Below are 14,427 nucleotides of genomic sequence, written 5' to 3' on the forward strand. Positions count from 1 at the left end.
CAGTTTCAAATGCAAAACCTTCAAAGATTGTCAAATTCTCTTTGAGTACATACGCAAGCGCTGCCCGGTATCAACCATCCGAAAGTATCTTCGAAAGGTTGATCGACATATGAATATCTATCGGTTGGTTAGATTTTTCTTGTCTTTTCTCATCAATATATACTAATGCATGAATGTCTATTTGTCTTAATTCAGAGAGGGTTTCACTGGGGTGCACGCCGAAAACTTAGCTAAAGATAAGCGATATCGTTCACACCGATGTATTCCACGTAAGGCTGCCTTGAATCTTGATTTCATTTGCAACCCTTAAATTTTTTACTTTGTTATCTTCATGTTATCATCAATCTATACACAAGAATGTTATCCTGATTATAAATACAAGAATGTGATCTGAAATTTATATACGAAGTATGCTGTTTTGTCCTGAATGAGTTGTGAACAGAGGTGCTTGCACTGCTCTGCGTCTCAGGGTACTTAAGTAGCCACTTAAGGGCTTACCTAAGTACTTTAATACATAGGTTTAGTACTTAGGTACTTAACTTAAGTCATCAAGTACTTAATATTAGGCCCTTTAAGTACCTAGACCCAAATCTCGAGGTCTCGGAAAAAAAAAATTTTTTGAAAAAAAATTGGCCGAGCCGATCGTCTTACCAAGTCATTTCTGACACAAACACCATACTCTTAGCCCATAAATGACTTCTTACATATGCTTTAATAGTAGGTGTTAAGTGTATAAAATTGTGTAATCGAATTTCGATTTTGCGGAGAGGCTCTGGTCGTGACTAGACTGGACCAACTGTACCCATGTCACTTGCATGACTGGTGGAGGCGCAATACATGAAGACATGTCATGCAGCTGTGACATGACTCACAGTGCAAAAATATTTTCTGTTTTCAACATGACTGCGCAACCTGTATTCACTCCATGACCTCAATTTGCCCGGCGTGAATACAGGCTACTTCTCAGGCCACGATTTTCTTTTTAGCGGTAAGTCCCTCGCTCAAGCCTTGGGCCTTTGGCGAGGGACTTTGATAAGTTTGGATGGAGATAGTATCTGCCAACTTCAACATATAATCACGCTACCATCTCTGAGGGTCTTTGAGTGATTTTATGTTGTGATTACTGATTTGATTGTTGTGAACCGCTTTAATGATCAAAGGTTGAGTTAATTCATTACGATAAATAATAAACCTCGCTGTATCTCCTTTAACCAACATGGCTAATAAAAACCCGACCTTCTCTTGACCTACATCACTCGCTCCTTGTCCAACTAATGTCCCATGTTTGTTCTTTCCTGGAAATTGGGTGGCCCTTGTGTTGCGCTAAGAACGCCGCCCTGGCGCAGCTGTTGTCTATCGCGGCGAGTTGGTTTATTAAGAAAATTGGTTCTCAAAGGGTAGCCAAGCACGGCAATGGCACCCCTTGATTTATTATTCTGCTTTTGCAACCCTGTTTTACAAAAAGGAGAGCTTGTCGTCAATATTCTGCCTCATCATGTGACTGAATATCCTAACCTTCGTCCCCTTCCAGAATCACATCATCTCTTGGACATCAGATAAGAACCATCCAATCCATAAATTTATATGCTTTTCTATAAGTTCATTCTTGTTCCTGTTCTAGCTGGTGAGGAAACTTATCGTTGTCTTTTATCTCTGTTCGTCTCTCTCTTGATACTAACCTCTCCGGCAATCAACACAGTCACAATCTCTTCCAAGCCCATTCCAGGTAAAGAAGCGTGAGTGGAGTTTTATCTGCGTTTTAAGATTGATTCATCATACAAATACGTTGACATCTTACTCAATCATTTGACCGCACCACCAGCCATAAAGTTGAACCCTCATCTGGGGACACCGTTCCGAGCGTAGAAAATAGAATGTAAGTCGAGGCTACCAGGGCTACTTCTCAATCTCTCACTCAAACTTGCTCACTCAAACTTGATCACTTATATGATTGATACTTCTGGTGAATGTCCTCCCTAGTGACCCTAGTTGTATCAATGATATGAATAGCAGCGATTGTGGTTAGATCCAAAGGCGATCCAATCATCTCCCCGCCTTATAAAAATCTCGAGTGATCTCAAAGTTGTGGTTACGGTGACTTGTCTGGCTGTGACACGCAGAGCGTTATGGAGTGAAGTTGTATATATATTTTTAGACTAGATTCGTGTATCTTTGCTCACGTCTTTCAAACTGTCCCAGGTGCAATTGTTTGACTCAAAGATGTTTTGACATGGCAGATTGTACATACATATGATTTCCTAAATTATCATCAAGCCATCAAATAGATCACTTCAATGAAGAGCGATTGAAAGAACAGCAGGAGATCCTGATTGAGCAATTATAATCAAGGCAAGTATACTTACGCTCACCCCATTGGCTTATTGCTCTCATACCATGTAAAAAAGAAAAAACAGAAGCAAGCAAAAATACTGATTGTAATACAAAGTTTGGTGAAAAAACAATCAAAAAATTCTCAACTAGCAAGACTTTCAATAAAAATTAGTCATACCTAAACCATTCTTTGAATTTTTTACAACAGCCATTAAAGGAGCAGTTAATCCATTATTAGAACTAATAGATCCCATAGTATCTCCTTTAGTCCATCCCATTTTAGCCAATAATCGAAACCCAACATTCTCTTGTCCAATCTCACTTGCTCCTTGTCCAACTAATGTTCCATCTTTATTATTTCCTTGGATCGGTCTAAGATTATATTCTCCTTGATAATCTTTATAGGCTTGTGTACCTTTTGGGGGTGACTTTCCAAATAAGATTGCTTGTATCTTTTTGAGATCTACTCCCCAAACTCGAGTATAATGAGTACGCTCTACAGTGGTTGCACGGGCCTTGCCTTTACCACTTGACTGTAAACCAAATGTACAAGGTGCAATGAATTTATTAGAACCTTTTCTTTTTTTATATAGAAAGATAAAAGAAGTGATGAGAGAGATTCAGCTCACGTGACTCTTCAGTCCGTAGAGATTTGCCACCAGATGAATCTTTGCACGACCCTTCTTACTCATGGGCGATAGTCGAAGAGATTTTTGGTCTAAAGAGTTTTCTATAAAGTATCTAATATTCTCATGCGTGTTGAACAGATCGGTTTTCTCCCAGCTTTCCTTTTTAGACTCCTTCGTCATCTTCTTGGATTTGATCTCGCCAGTAAGTCGTGCTACTTCACGTAGAGCCTTCTTAGCTGCCTTCTTCTTACGATCGGCTTCCCATTGCTTCTGTAATGCATCGGTAAACATATAGCCTGAGCTGACTTTGGCCTTATTCTTTCCTTTACGAGTAGCACGTGCTGCTACAAAACCGTTAAAGAAGATGATGGGCTTGTCAGAGAGTGATTTTTGATCAACAGATTGGAAGGCTTCGCCGACATCAATACAATATCGACTAACCTTTTTTGATGGCTAAAAGATTCATCGACAAAATCAAAGGGATTAACGTGAGCAAATCAGAAATGTTGATTACGCTCGCTGAAAGCGGTATCTTCAATCACCTTTGCGTGCTGCTTGTGGATCAACACCCCAAATCGCCTCGTCTAGGTCATCGTCATTGTCAGAATCGAGATCTTCCGATTCTGACACACCATACGCCAACTAAACGGACCACACGATCAGGCAAGCGAAAATTCAATGACGGCTACGAAAGTGTTCAACCAAGAACATTGCCAAATGAACGGAAAAGTGTTTACCTCAACGGCTGCCTCTGCTTCTTCATGCTGCAACAGTAGTTCGAGATCTTCCACTTCACCAGAAAGATCATCCAGCCCACGTTCTGAACCATCCTCACCGGAGAGGTCATCTGACTCATCCTCAATCATTTGCCCTAGGATAGCCTCCATCACTGCGTCGGATTCTACATCACCTGAAATTGATAGGAAGTCAAAAGGAATTAGAGATACAGTGGCAGGAATCCAAAAGAAACAGGGGGAAGATCTTACTATCTGAGTCTTCATCGAGTGAATCTTCACCGTCAGATCCAGATGCTTTCTTCCAATCTTCCTCTTGACCAGAACCAGAACCGCAGCGTCTCCTTTGAAAATACTTGGTTTCCTCTAACATCATGTCTTCTTCGTCTAGGTCTTCAATAGTCTGGTGTCTACTCGTACTCCCAGAAACAGCATCTATAAAGGATTTCATTCTCTTTGCATCCTCAACTTCATCAACTTCATCATCTTCGTTCGTAGTGTTGAGGATGTAATCTTCAATAAGTAGTTCTTCTTCAGCCTGTTTCCTACGACGTTGGTTTCGCACAGATATCCCTTCTTCAAACCTTTCTTTCTTGGAAGTTGAAGGTTTCAGATCAACTGGAGGTCCAGCGGGTCCCCATTCGAGATCACTGTCACCTTCTCTGGGAATCTTCAATCGAGCTTCTTCACGTTCACGTTGTTTACGTAGTTCCACACGAAGAGCCTCACGTCTCTTTTGCAATTTTTTGCCTTTCTTCGCAATCGAGGGGCCTAAATTTATCGAGTTATCAGGATCATCATCTTTCAAGATTTGAGTAGATACAATCGGATCAACAATTGTTCGAGCGAGATGAGACACTGTAAACGGTTTTTGGACATCAAACTGAGTTGAGGATGGTACTACAAGTTCTTCCTGTTTTGTTTGAGGTGGAAGTACAGGCTCGTGTAATGGTTGATAATGTGTACGGCGAGGCTTTTGAAAAGAGGAAGAGTCTAGTTGATGAGCCAAGGTAGGGTCACCTTCGCAATCGATCATAAATGCATCCTGTTCTTCTTTATCAGATGTGACTTGCGCTGGATCAGATGTGGTTTTTGTCTCGTCGGGTTCAGTCTGAGGGGCGACCGTAATCTCATCATGGCCAGAAAGGACTGTCACCTCGGAAACATTCAGAGATGCTATCAAGACGGAGGGATCTTCGATCGCTGCAGGCGCTGGTGAGTCGTGAGATTTGATAGAAGCTGCAGCTACGGTATCACATGCCATCATCTGCGTGCTTTCTTCGTCCCTGTCAGACGTGTAACATGGGGGAAGTTCGAAGGCGTAATTCAGCTTTGCAGAGGGCGCATGACTGAGAAAAGTCCCACTAGAGGTGTCTTTGGGCAAGAGTAATGATAAATTTGTCTGGTTGGAAGTTTCATCCGGTTTATCATCATTCTGGTGGGAACGTTCAAGAATGGTCGATGAAGCCTTTGAGAGGCTACTTGATCGATCGTCGGTCTTCTCTGAAAGAGTTGAGGCGAGTGGAACCTGCTCGGACATTCGGTTGGTGGGCTGATTCAGAGTACCTGAAGCTGCCTCAGTCGGCAAATCAGCAGTGGCTGCCGTTCGTCCGGCAAGAGTAGTTTGTACCATGTCGGACATAGTAGCTTCAGTATCGTTGACCTTTCCCCAAGATTCGAACGTGAATTGTTCTGGTTCTGGTAGATCGGTTGGTAAGACGTGAAGCGATTGTGAACAAATTGGTTGAATAGGTTTCTTATGCGAGTCTTGAGTCGGTTCAATGACAATGGGTTCTTTATGAAGTGTCATCTGACTTTCGGCTACTTTCTTCAAGGCCGCTTCGTCCAATCCGGTACCTTTGACAAAGTTGATTGGGATTAGGAGTCGAGGAACACTTCGACCCGGTAGAGATTCCTGAAGTAAAGCAGCTATTTGGGCTCGAAGATGTGGAGGAACGTATTGGCCAGGTGCATTGGTGAGATTGGTTGAGTTGAAGCTTCGTCCATGCTCAGCAGGCCTGTGTGAAGAGCGATTAGTGGGGATTCGAGATGGATAACCGCGCCGAGGGAAACTTGAGGGCTGTGGAGGTCCAGATCGATTGTTGTTGCTAGGAGAGTTCTGATCGCGAGATGGTCCGTATGGATTTATGGGTACGTCTAGAAGATCAGACATCGATTAATTATCCAGAGAGCTTGATCATCCTATCAACAGTCGAAGCATGGTAGGCCTTACCTATACGATTTTCTTGAAAAGCTGGATTGCGTGAAATATTTTGATAGTTGAAATTAACACGATTGAGCTGCTGAGCTTTGAATCCCCCTCGTCCTCTTCCTCGTCCTCGACCAACGCTTTCTCCCCCTCCACGGCCAGTCCCTCGTCCCCGTCCTCGTCCCCGTCCTCCGCCACCGCGACCAGGAGATTGAGTTCCGTTCGATCCCCATGATCCACCAGGAGGCGAGGTCGTATACGAGTTTCGTGAATTCATCCGAAACAGTGAAAGGTCACTTGTGAATGTTGTTGAGACGAATGTTGGAAAGCAATAATGATAGTTTTGTAATTAGCAGTCTGGTCAAAGGCACCGATTGACGAGGGATACTCAAATCTTAACCTTTAATCAGTTTAAACGGCTTCAGTACAGATAAAACCCTCTAAAACATTTCAACGGATTCTCCTCACTCGCAAATTAGTTTTAGCTTCCACCAACTTGGGCTGAGCTTTAATCTTGGAAAATCACATGGACCCTCCTAATACTTCACCTAATATATGTTACCCAAATAGTTATAAACTCATCTTTGTATCCAGCCGTGTCATATAAAGCAATCCACTCCTTGCTAACTCCTCCCACTACTCTGTCTATCAATAGGCTAGTTTGGTATAGCAGTTTCGAGAATAAATGTCGTTTTTTTTAAAGGTTGCACTAAACAATTATCGACCTAGATTCTACATGGGGCATGGTATGTAATCCTCATTTCAAGTCTCCTCTCACCTTCCCGCTGGTTGCAACCCTACCAAAGGTTGTGCATTTTGGGTACAAAGAAAGCAGTGATTGTGAAAGATGAACAAGATTGTGATCTTTCACAGTCCTTGCACCCTGGAATACAGCTCTTATGTAGAAGTTTTAGTGTAACCTTAGAAAAATAAAAGAATGAAACCAGGCAGGCAACATTTATTCTTTTTTCAAGTGCTTTTGATTTCACATATTTAGGGTGTTCAAACCTCAAAATCAATTCATGCAAGTTTTGTGCAAGTTCTGTGCAAGATATGAATAGAACTTGCACGGATCTTGCACAAAACTTGCAAGAGTCGGTCTCGCACGGTTTTTGCACGGTTTGGACACGGTTTTTGCACGGTTTGGAACACAATAACTCGGGTTGTCAAAAAAATTACTGTGCAAGATTAGTGCAAAAAATCTTGCACGGATCTTGCACGGATCTTGCACGTCGGTCTTGCACATTTCTTGCACAGGTTTGAACACCCTAATTGCACCAACTGTCCAAGTGTGTCTACTGTAATTATGTAATTTACAACTTCTTTTGGGGCTTTGAATGTAATGAACTACTCTGCCTTCACAACAGATTCTTCTTGATAAACCCACATTGAGAAAATATAAACAGAAATAGAGAAAGGAAAAAAAGGTATATCAAACATAGAGCATTACTAATGTAAACTTCTTGAGTTCAGTTATCTAAATATGTTTCAAAGTGAAGAAACCTTCCCATTTCCTAGATATATTTGTGCTAAGTAAGGGTATACTTTGGGTGTATCTAATAATGTTGTAGCCAAATTTGTGTTAACTTTGATCTTTTCTTCTTTCAGTTTTTGTCTAAAAACTTGTTGTTGTTTGGCGAATTTTCTGCAGTATATTAGAAAATGTGCTGGTGTTTCCGTTGCAAAACAAGTGTTGCACTTGTTGTGTTCTTCTACCCCTATACGGTGTAAGAATTTTTGTAGTGGGCAATGGCCCCATCTTAGTTGAAATATTGCCCCTGCTTGTCCTTTTTCTAAATTATTAATTAGTGTGTCAGCTATCCATTTGCCTTTTGTTTTGTACGGTTTGATAGATACAGCTTCCCTTTTGTTGAATAATGTTCTGTCCAAGGATTTACCTCCAATGATGCCTTGGATTTTGCACCCCGAGGAATCTATGTTGGCAGTGGTGCTCAAAACTAGCGCCCAAATCCCCAGAAATTGCTGTAGGTGCTATATTTTTGGTGCCTACATACAAGCAGACACAGAAAAGATATGTTACCAAAGCATTGCTATAGCATATGTAATACACCTAAGTGTAAGGCAATCAACCCTTAGGGGTGATGTATCTTTTCCGCAGCTGCTTGTACAATATTAGAGGCAGATCCACTGTTCTATTCTCCCAAGAAGCACTGTAAATATTATACATTATCCCCAAGTGGGAATTGGAAAACAATTATTATTGTAGTTTGTCATAAAAACATCTATCACTGCACATCTGAGCCATAAAACCCACACTACATATGTGCAACAAGCTGAGAGCATCCGCACTCGTTTGCGGTTGTTAACTTGGTCACGTGCGGTAACAACCGCTACATTAAGCAAAAAATGACTTAACTCAGCCAAATTTCGCACTCGTTTGCGTTAGTAGCACTGTAACGTTTGTAACTTTACCGATAATGCATGTGCTCCACAGTGGTCATGCAGTAAGGTAACATTCAATTTTTCAAGTACAATTTCAAGTTTAAGAAAACAAAGGCTATATTTGAATACATCTATTGATCTTGTGAAAATTCTAACGATTTGAAACTACACAAGCAAGATGAACAATCTGAACCAATCCAAACTTTTTTTAATGTTTGATTCAGCTTTTTTCAACTGTTTGGTTTGTATCTCTTGATCTTAAAAGTCTTCCAGTCATTAGTCTTTAGAATTCAATTTTCTCATCTATCTCTATACATATGTGAAGTCTGAAATTCTTCATATTGATTCGATTGGTTTGAAGTCGAGTTGAAGATTTTCAAACGACCTATTTTAAAACAAAAAAACAAAAAAAACGATCGTAAAAACCTCGATTGGTGTTAAAAGGTCTTGATTCAATTCATGTGACTGGGTGAGAGAGGTGAAAAGACGATGTTTGTTGTTGACTTTGGTATTGGAGATTGGGCTGAGTTGAGTTTTTGGAGTTGTAGTTGCTGTGAACAGGTCGTGATGTGTGCTACCGCATGCGTTAGCCAATCGGTAGATTTACCAATTCGCTAACGCAAACTGATGAAAAATTAACTACCGCGGGGCTAATTGTTCACCGGTGCGGAAAAGACCCCGCGGTTGCGTTAAATTTAACCTTACCGCACTCGATTTACCGCACGAGTGCGGATGCTCTGAGTAAATTGTTAGCTATCATTTACATACAGGTCTGCTCAGTTCCCTGCTCATCTGAATAATTAAATCATATTTGGTACATCATGTCACTTCTTCTAGCTTGACAAAACTGTCTCAAAAATTGACTCCATATACTTCCATAGCTACACAGGCAATAATCAAGAAGCCATTCAACAGTAACAGAAAGGGTGTTACAAGTTAGTTAGTTAATGGAATTACACCAAAACTAGAGTCAGTGTATGTAGTCAATATTTGGAATGCTTTTCTCAAACTGAAAAAAATTACAGCAGATATTACATATGATATACTTGTTCAGATGAGCCAATAGCTGAGTGGCACTGTATGTACATGCTAGCTCCAAATCGTTTTATCCTTCTGCACATATGTAGTGTGGGTGCTATGCCTCAGGTGTGCAGTGATATGTCTTTTCATGACAAACTACAATGTTAATCTTTTTCCCTATCTCACTTGGGGATAATGTATGATGTTTACAGTGAAGTCTATGCCAAACTAGGCAATCTCAGCAAGCCATTACAAGGATCTGTCTGACATGGCCAAGGGTTAGGGGTAAGTTTCATGTTTGCAACCAGTAAGATTGCCAACATAAGTCTCAGGTTGAGGAATTTGACACATCAACAGAGGCAAATCCTTGGACAGGCCTTGACCAAGGTTCTGAACCAACATATTATCCTATGCTGAGAATTACCTTGGATCAAAACCTGAGAAAGATTCTGTTGAAGGTTTGAGATCCAAGTGAGATCCAAGAATACCTTGGATTCAAAATGTTGTTGGTGTGAGAAATACTGATGATTAGTCACCCCTCTGAGATTTCCTTGTGAGGAAGTATGTGGTCTTGGTGATAGGTGCCAGGATGTTTTGAGTAAGATGTTGAAAGACTTTGATAATTTTGACCATCACCTGGACCATTTAGTAGATCCAAATAAGTTTCAGTCAATCAATCATACCATTTGCATCAAATTTTCAAACTTTATATAAATCAATATCAATTGTTGAAGAAAACATTAATGAAGTTGTCTACATAGTTAAGTGAAGATCAAATTGTACGTCAAGTTTTGGATTTCTTTGTATTCTTTTTGGTTTTTTCAAGTTGATTTTGACTCTTCCTTTTTCCATTATTAATTTGAATAGACTTATTAAGATCATTTAAAAGGTCATTTAAAATTAACTTTTCTCCTAATCTAACTTTAATAGATTTTAATTTTCTTCTTGATAAACTTTGATCTTTTAATAAATCTTGATCATTCTGATTTTGGACCAAAAAATACAAGTTGAAATTAATTTCTGCTCAAAGAGTGAGCAAAAAGTTTGGTAAACACTCACTTGAATTGTAGTTGAATATTGATTCAATCGATTTGAAAGAATTTGAATTGCAAGTTGAGCAATAGGTTCTGACATAGCAGGTTTAGGTACTTTTCCTTTAGATTTCCATGTTTGAAATTCTTCCTCTGTTGATAAGAGAATTCGTAGCATAATGACTAGTTCATCAGGTAAAATTTCTTTTGGTTCACGTTGACTTTTTGTAGGAAGCATAAAAATTCTAGGAAATATTCCAACATCAGACCATGAGGAAAATTGTAAGGAGAATTTGATTTTGATTTGAAGACTCACTCATCTATATCGCTCACTTCTAGTGCCCACTTGGCTCTAGATTTCAGTTCGTCTAGGGTATTTTGGTTTTGAGGGTCAGAAGGATGGAGACTTTCGGCAGCGAGTCGTATACAAAGTTCGAGAGAGACCTCAGCAAGATCAAATGGGTTTTCGTCATCTACATGTCCGTATCGTCTCAAGAGATCTGCGTTTGGTGGATCAGCATATGTGTTATACTTTACCAAAGAATCCCGCCGGGAAAAGGCTAAATGAGTCAGACTTCGAGATAGTTTGAGGATTGACAGAGGCATCATCAGACGCACTATTTGTTCTCCTTTTCTGATAGATTTGGTAGTTGTCATATTCAGTGTAGTAGGCTCGTAGAACAACTTGGCCTGTTCAAAACAATAGAAGGTGGATGAGAAGTTTTATCGGGTGAAATAGTTTCCATACAAACTCAGCTTATAAGTAGGTGGAGAAAGAGATTGAGATAGACTGACGTTTTCACAACCTGACTTTGCATTAAGGATATCTGCTAATGGTACCATTGCTACACCTTCTGAAGTATTCAATCCCACTTCTTCTTCAATTATACCAGTTGATGAAGCACTGGCTGCAGTCATTGAGATATCACCATTCTCGTCTTGATCCTCTATTGACTTATCATCATCTACCTCCTCCTCTTCATCATGATTATCGGTTTCAGGTACCACATCGACTTCAAAAGATCTAGAAAGGGCCAAAGACCCCATAAGATGATAAATTTGAAGACCATAGAAATCATCCCATGTCCAAACTTTCCCTTGATTTGAAGTAGGGATCGGAAAAAGGTCTGATCGACTACGGATTAGTGGGGCTACTAGTTGATGGTAATCAGCTTCGGCTTCTTCTCTACCAATCGTTTCTATCTGACCAATCGATTAACGTTTACAACAATCAAGAGTAGGGATGTTAAACACGTCAATTTTCGTGTTTACGTCCAAGATTTGGAAGCTTATGCTGAGTAAGTCATCGAATGGATTACTTGCCAAGGACCGTTGAGGCTTGAAGCTCTTTCAACTCGTCATCCGACCAAAACATCAAGGTATCAAACTCTGTCGGCCTGGATAAAAAAGGCGAGATAAAAGTTGATGATGAGCGATCGCGATCTTTGAAAAACGGCGATCAATCAAGAAGACCGCTGATGGATAAATAGAAGTCAAGACTCACATCATTTCAAAGTATGGCCTCCATGACATATGAGAAGGTACAGATTGATCGTATCCCCGAGCGCGCTCCCACATCATAGTCATCAAAAGTGGTATCCAATTCCTGGAAATTTTCTCCGCGTCTGATGTGCCTAGTTTACTTAAGAAATCTGATGTTCCAATCGTTAATAAAGGTGAATTTGAAACGGGTGGTCGAGGTATTGAAAAAAGTATGGTGCCAGCTTCGATATCTTCAGTAGCAATTAGACCATGACCTTGATGACCAAAATGATGAATTGAGATAGATGGATGCTGAATCACTCCACGATCTTTGAGCCAATGATTGAAAGCTTCAATTCTGGTCTCGCTCGAAGAGTTCATGGTATCGTCGTCTTGATAAAAATTCTTTCGAATCCAAAAGCGCAATGAGAAGCAAGCAGCGAAACTCTGTAAAACTCTGAAAAAGTTGATTGCAAGAAAAATAGTCCTATGTATACAGACATACAGGCTTTGTGGGTTGACACCTTGATTATGGTTGGGACAACACTTAACCATCATCTTATGCTGAGCTATAATCACAACTATCGATGAACACCTGATAGAGGTGTTCATAATCATGCCCCAGCGAGCAAGAACAGGAAGATGTTAAATTCTGGACGGACAAAGTGCATGTCTTTTCACTCCCAAGCCTCCCATTGATGTGATTGACCACATAGAGTCTAGAGAAGAACATCAGGTGTCAGTTAAGCTTAGAAATGAGCTGACTGCGCTGAGTCCATACATATGCTTTCATTTTTACACTTTTGATGGGTGGAACTTGGACGGCCAATTCAAGGGTGAACATTTTGAAATGGGAGCCATAGAGGTTATCGTCGTGTGCTTTGGTTGGAAAATGTCAATGTGACTCTGAACTAAAAATTCACTTCTATATGTAAAGGCTCTTGTACCAATCCGGCACAACCGTTCATCAACTTGGTTTCAATGAAAGAAAGATTCTTCAGCCCTTGAAGGCTGAATTCACAATTGACTTTGCAAGACAAAAAGATTCCTTCATCGTCGTATTGGAGCTTATTGGAGGACAACCCACGAAGATAAAAGGCTAAGAGTGCACTTCTCACCAGCTCCCTCACTCCCGATCATATCCTGCTTCACATTCCTCAAGCGTCATCAACCACTTCATCACTATTGTCACCGTTCTTTCTTGTTTTTCTAACCACCATGTTTCACCAGTCTTTTCTTAAAATTGCTGTCCTGATATCTACCATTTGTTTCAGCACACTCATCGTCTCTTCCTTGAAATGCACCGGTGGATGGACACAAGGAATAGAAGGTGAAAACATAAGTTTCGCTAGTATGTTGAGCCTTCTTTCCCCCTGATAACTTTTTCGAGAATCACCATTAACATTGTCTGAAATGTGTCTCTTCAAAGCTTGCCAGGTTGGTAAAACTCAGGACACCGAATACAATTGCCTAGACAACACCTGTCGCAACGGTGGTAAGTATTTTTGACTAACTAAACTCACTTTCTGATCTTGAATCATCGCAAGAAAGCTAACTTTTGCCTATTGATTTTGATGATTGTGAACCTAGTTGACAGATACGTTCAAATGCATCATTGTTTATTGAACAAATCCGTGAACCGTAAAGAAACCGATCAGAAATGTAAAATGTATAACTGGGACGCTACAATCAACCAATTCTGTGCGTAGACATTTTTCGACTATCCCTTTTCCCTTGAATTCCTTCTGACCTTTGTTTGATTTGAAATCCGCATTCAATTCCTCAGCTTGCACCACTTTCCAAGATCAAGTGTATTCTTGCAATATGAAATTCGACGATCTCACTCCCATAAGTCAGTCCATTTCGAAACATTCTAGGGAAGCTTACATCATTGACGAGACAAAAATGCCATTCAGCTTGTCAGACTTGCTTCGCATAGTCATGCGGGTGTTCGATGATTGTGTTTGACTCTCAGACCGCCATACCAAGGCGTGATTTGAAAGTGACATAAAACAGGAATTTCTACTCTCTCTTTCAAGTAATTTGCTCTGGATTCAAACTTGATCTTGATTTCTTCATGTCTGCCCTTAGCTTTGACCTAAGTAATAACCCATTGGTCACCCACTTTGTCATTTTACCAAACAGCGCACCTTCATAGAAGTAACTTTGCTTATTTTAGATCAAGACAACCTGCAGAGCGCAAAATTCATCCTTGAACCTTGCCAGTCTGAGTTGGTGAGAAGTGAAAATTTGTTTTCGATTTGCTCGATTTGCTCAAGAATTGCCTTCATCATGATGTTGCATCCCTTGAAGAACCTGGAAAGTGACCTGCTGCTATGCAAGAATCAGCTGTTTGGGCATTTAGAAAACTTGTTTCCAAATCTTTATTGACTCTTAGGGTTGGGCGAGATGCAAAATACAGACCCTTGTTGACCGACAGGACATAATTTCTGATTGACTCGTAGTGTGGAAAATGTGGCTGATCGACGACTTCTCCCAATCTCTGAGCCGCCGACGTTATCTGTGTGCGTTGGTTGAAAAATACCAATGTGAATCTGAACACCAGGCTCTCCTGCATGCAGCACACA

The 14,427-nt window shown here is 40.5% G+C and overlaps 3 protein-coding genes across 3 annotated transcripts; 1 reads left to right on the plus strand and 2 right to left on the minus strand.

The window, feature by feature from the left end:
- Positions 1–2,213: 2,213 nt before the first annotated feature.
- MELLADRAFT_72588 (uncharacterized protein) lies at positions 2,214–3,863 on the minus strand (the record flags this gene model as incomplete). Its single annotated transcript, XM_007413441.1, has 5 exons — positions 2,214–2,864; positions 2,961–3,304; positions 3,402–3,413; positions 3,503–3,602; positions 3,698–3,863. The coding sequence occupies 5 exons, from the start codon at positions 3,845–3,847 to the stop codon at positions 2,490–2,492; spliced, it is 981 nt and encodes a 326-aa protein (XP_007413503.1).
- Positions 3,864–10,110: 6,247 nt separating this feature from the next.
- Positions 10,111–12,220, minus strand: MELLADRAFT_90239 (uncharacterized protein; the record flags this gene model as incomplete). The annotated part of the gene is made up of 7 exons (XM_007413440.1): positions 10,111–10,308; positions 10,386–10,602; positions 10,674–10,888; positions 10,976–11,047; positions 11,153–11,543; positions 11,677–11,754; positions 11,862–12,220. The coding sequence occupies 7 exons, from the start codon at positions 12,218–12,220 to the stop codon at positions 10,111–10,113; spliced, it is 1,530 nt and encodes a 509-aa protein (XP_007413502.1).
- Positions 12,221–13,057: 837 nt separating this feature from the next.
- MELLADRAFT_123828 (uncharacterized protein) lies at positions 13,058–13,778 on the plus strand (the record flags this gene model as incomplete). Its single annotated transcript, XM_007413308.1, has 5 exons — positions 13,058–13,190; positions 13,269–13,334; positions 13,430–13,540; positions 13,626–13,691; positions 13,756–13,778. 5 exons carry the CDS (start codon positions 13,058–13,060, stop codon positions 13,776–13,778), a joined length of 399 nt encoding a protein of 132 aa, XP_007413370.1.
- Positions 13,779–14,427: the final 649 nt, after the last annotated feature.

Source organism: Melampsora larici-populina (assembly GCF_000204055.1).
Source record: "Melampsora larici-populina 98AG31 unplaced genomic scaffold MELLAscaffold_36, whole genome shotgun sequence".
In the NCBI taxonomy this organism is placed as follows: domain Eukaryota; kingdom Fungi; phylum Basidiomycota; class Pucciniomycetes; order Pucciniales; family Melampsoraceae; genus Melampsora; species Melampsora laricis-populina.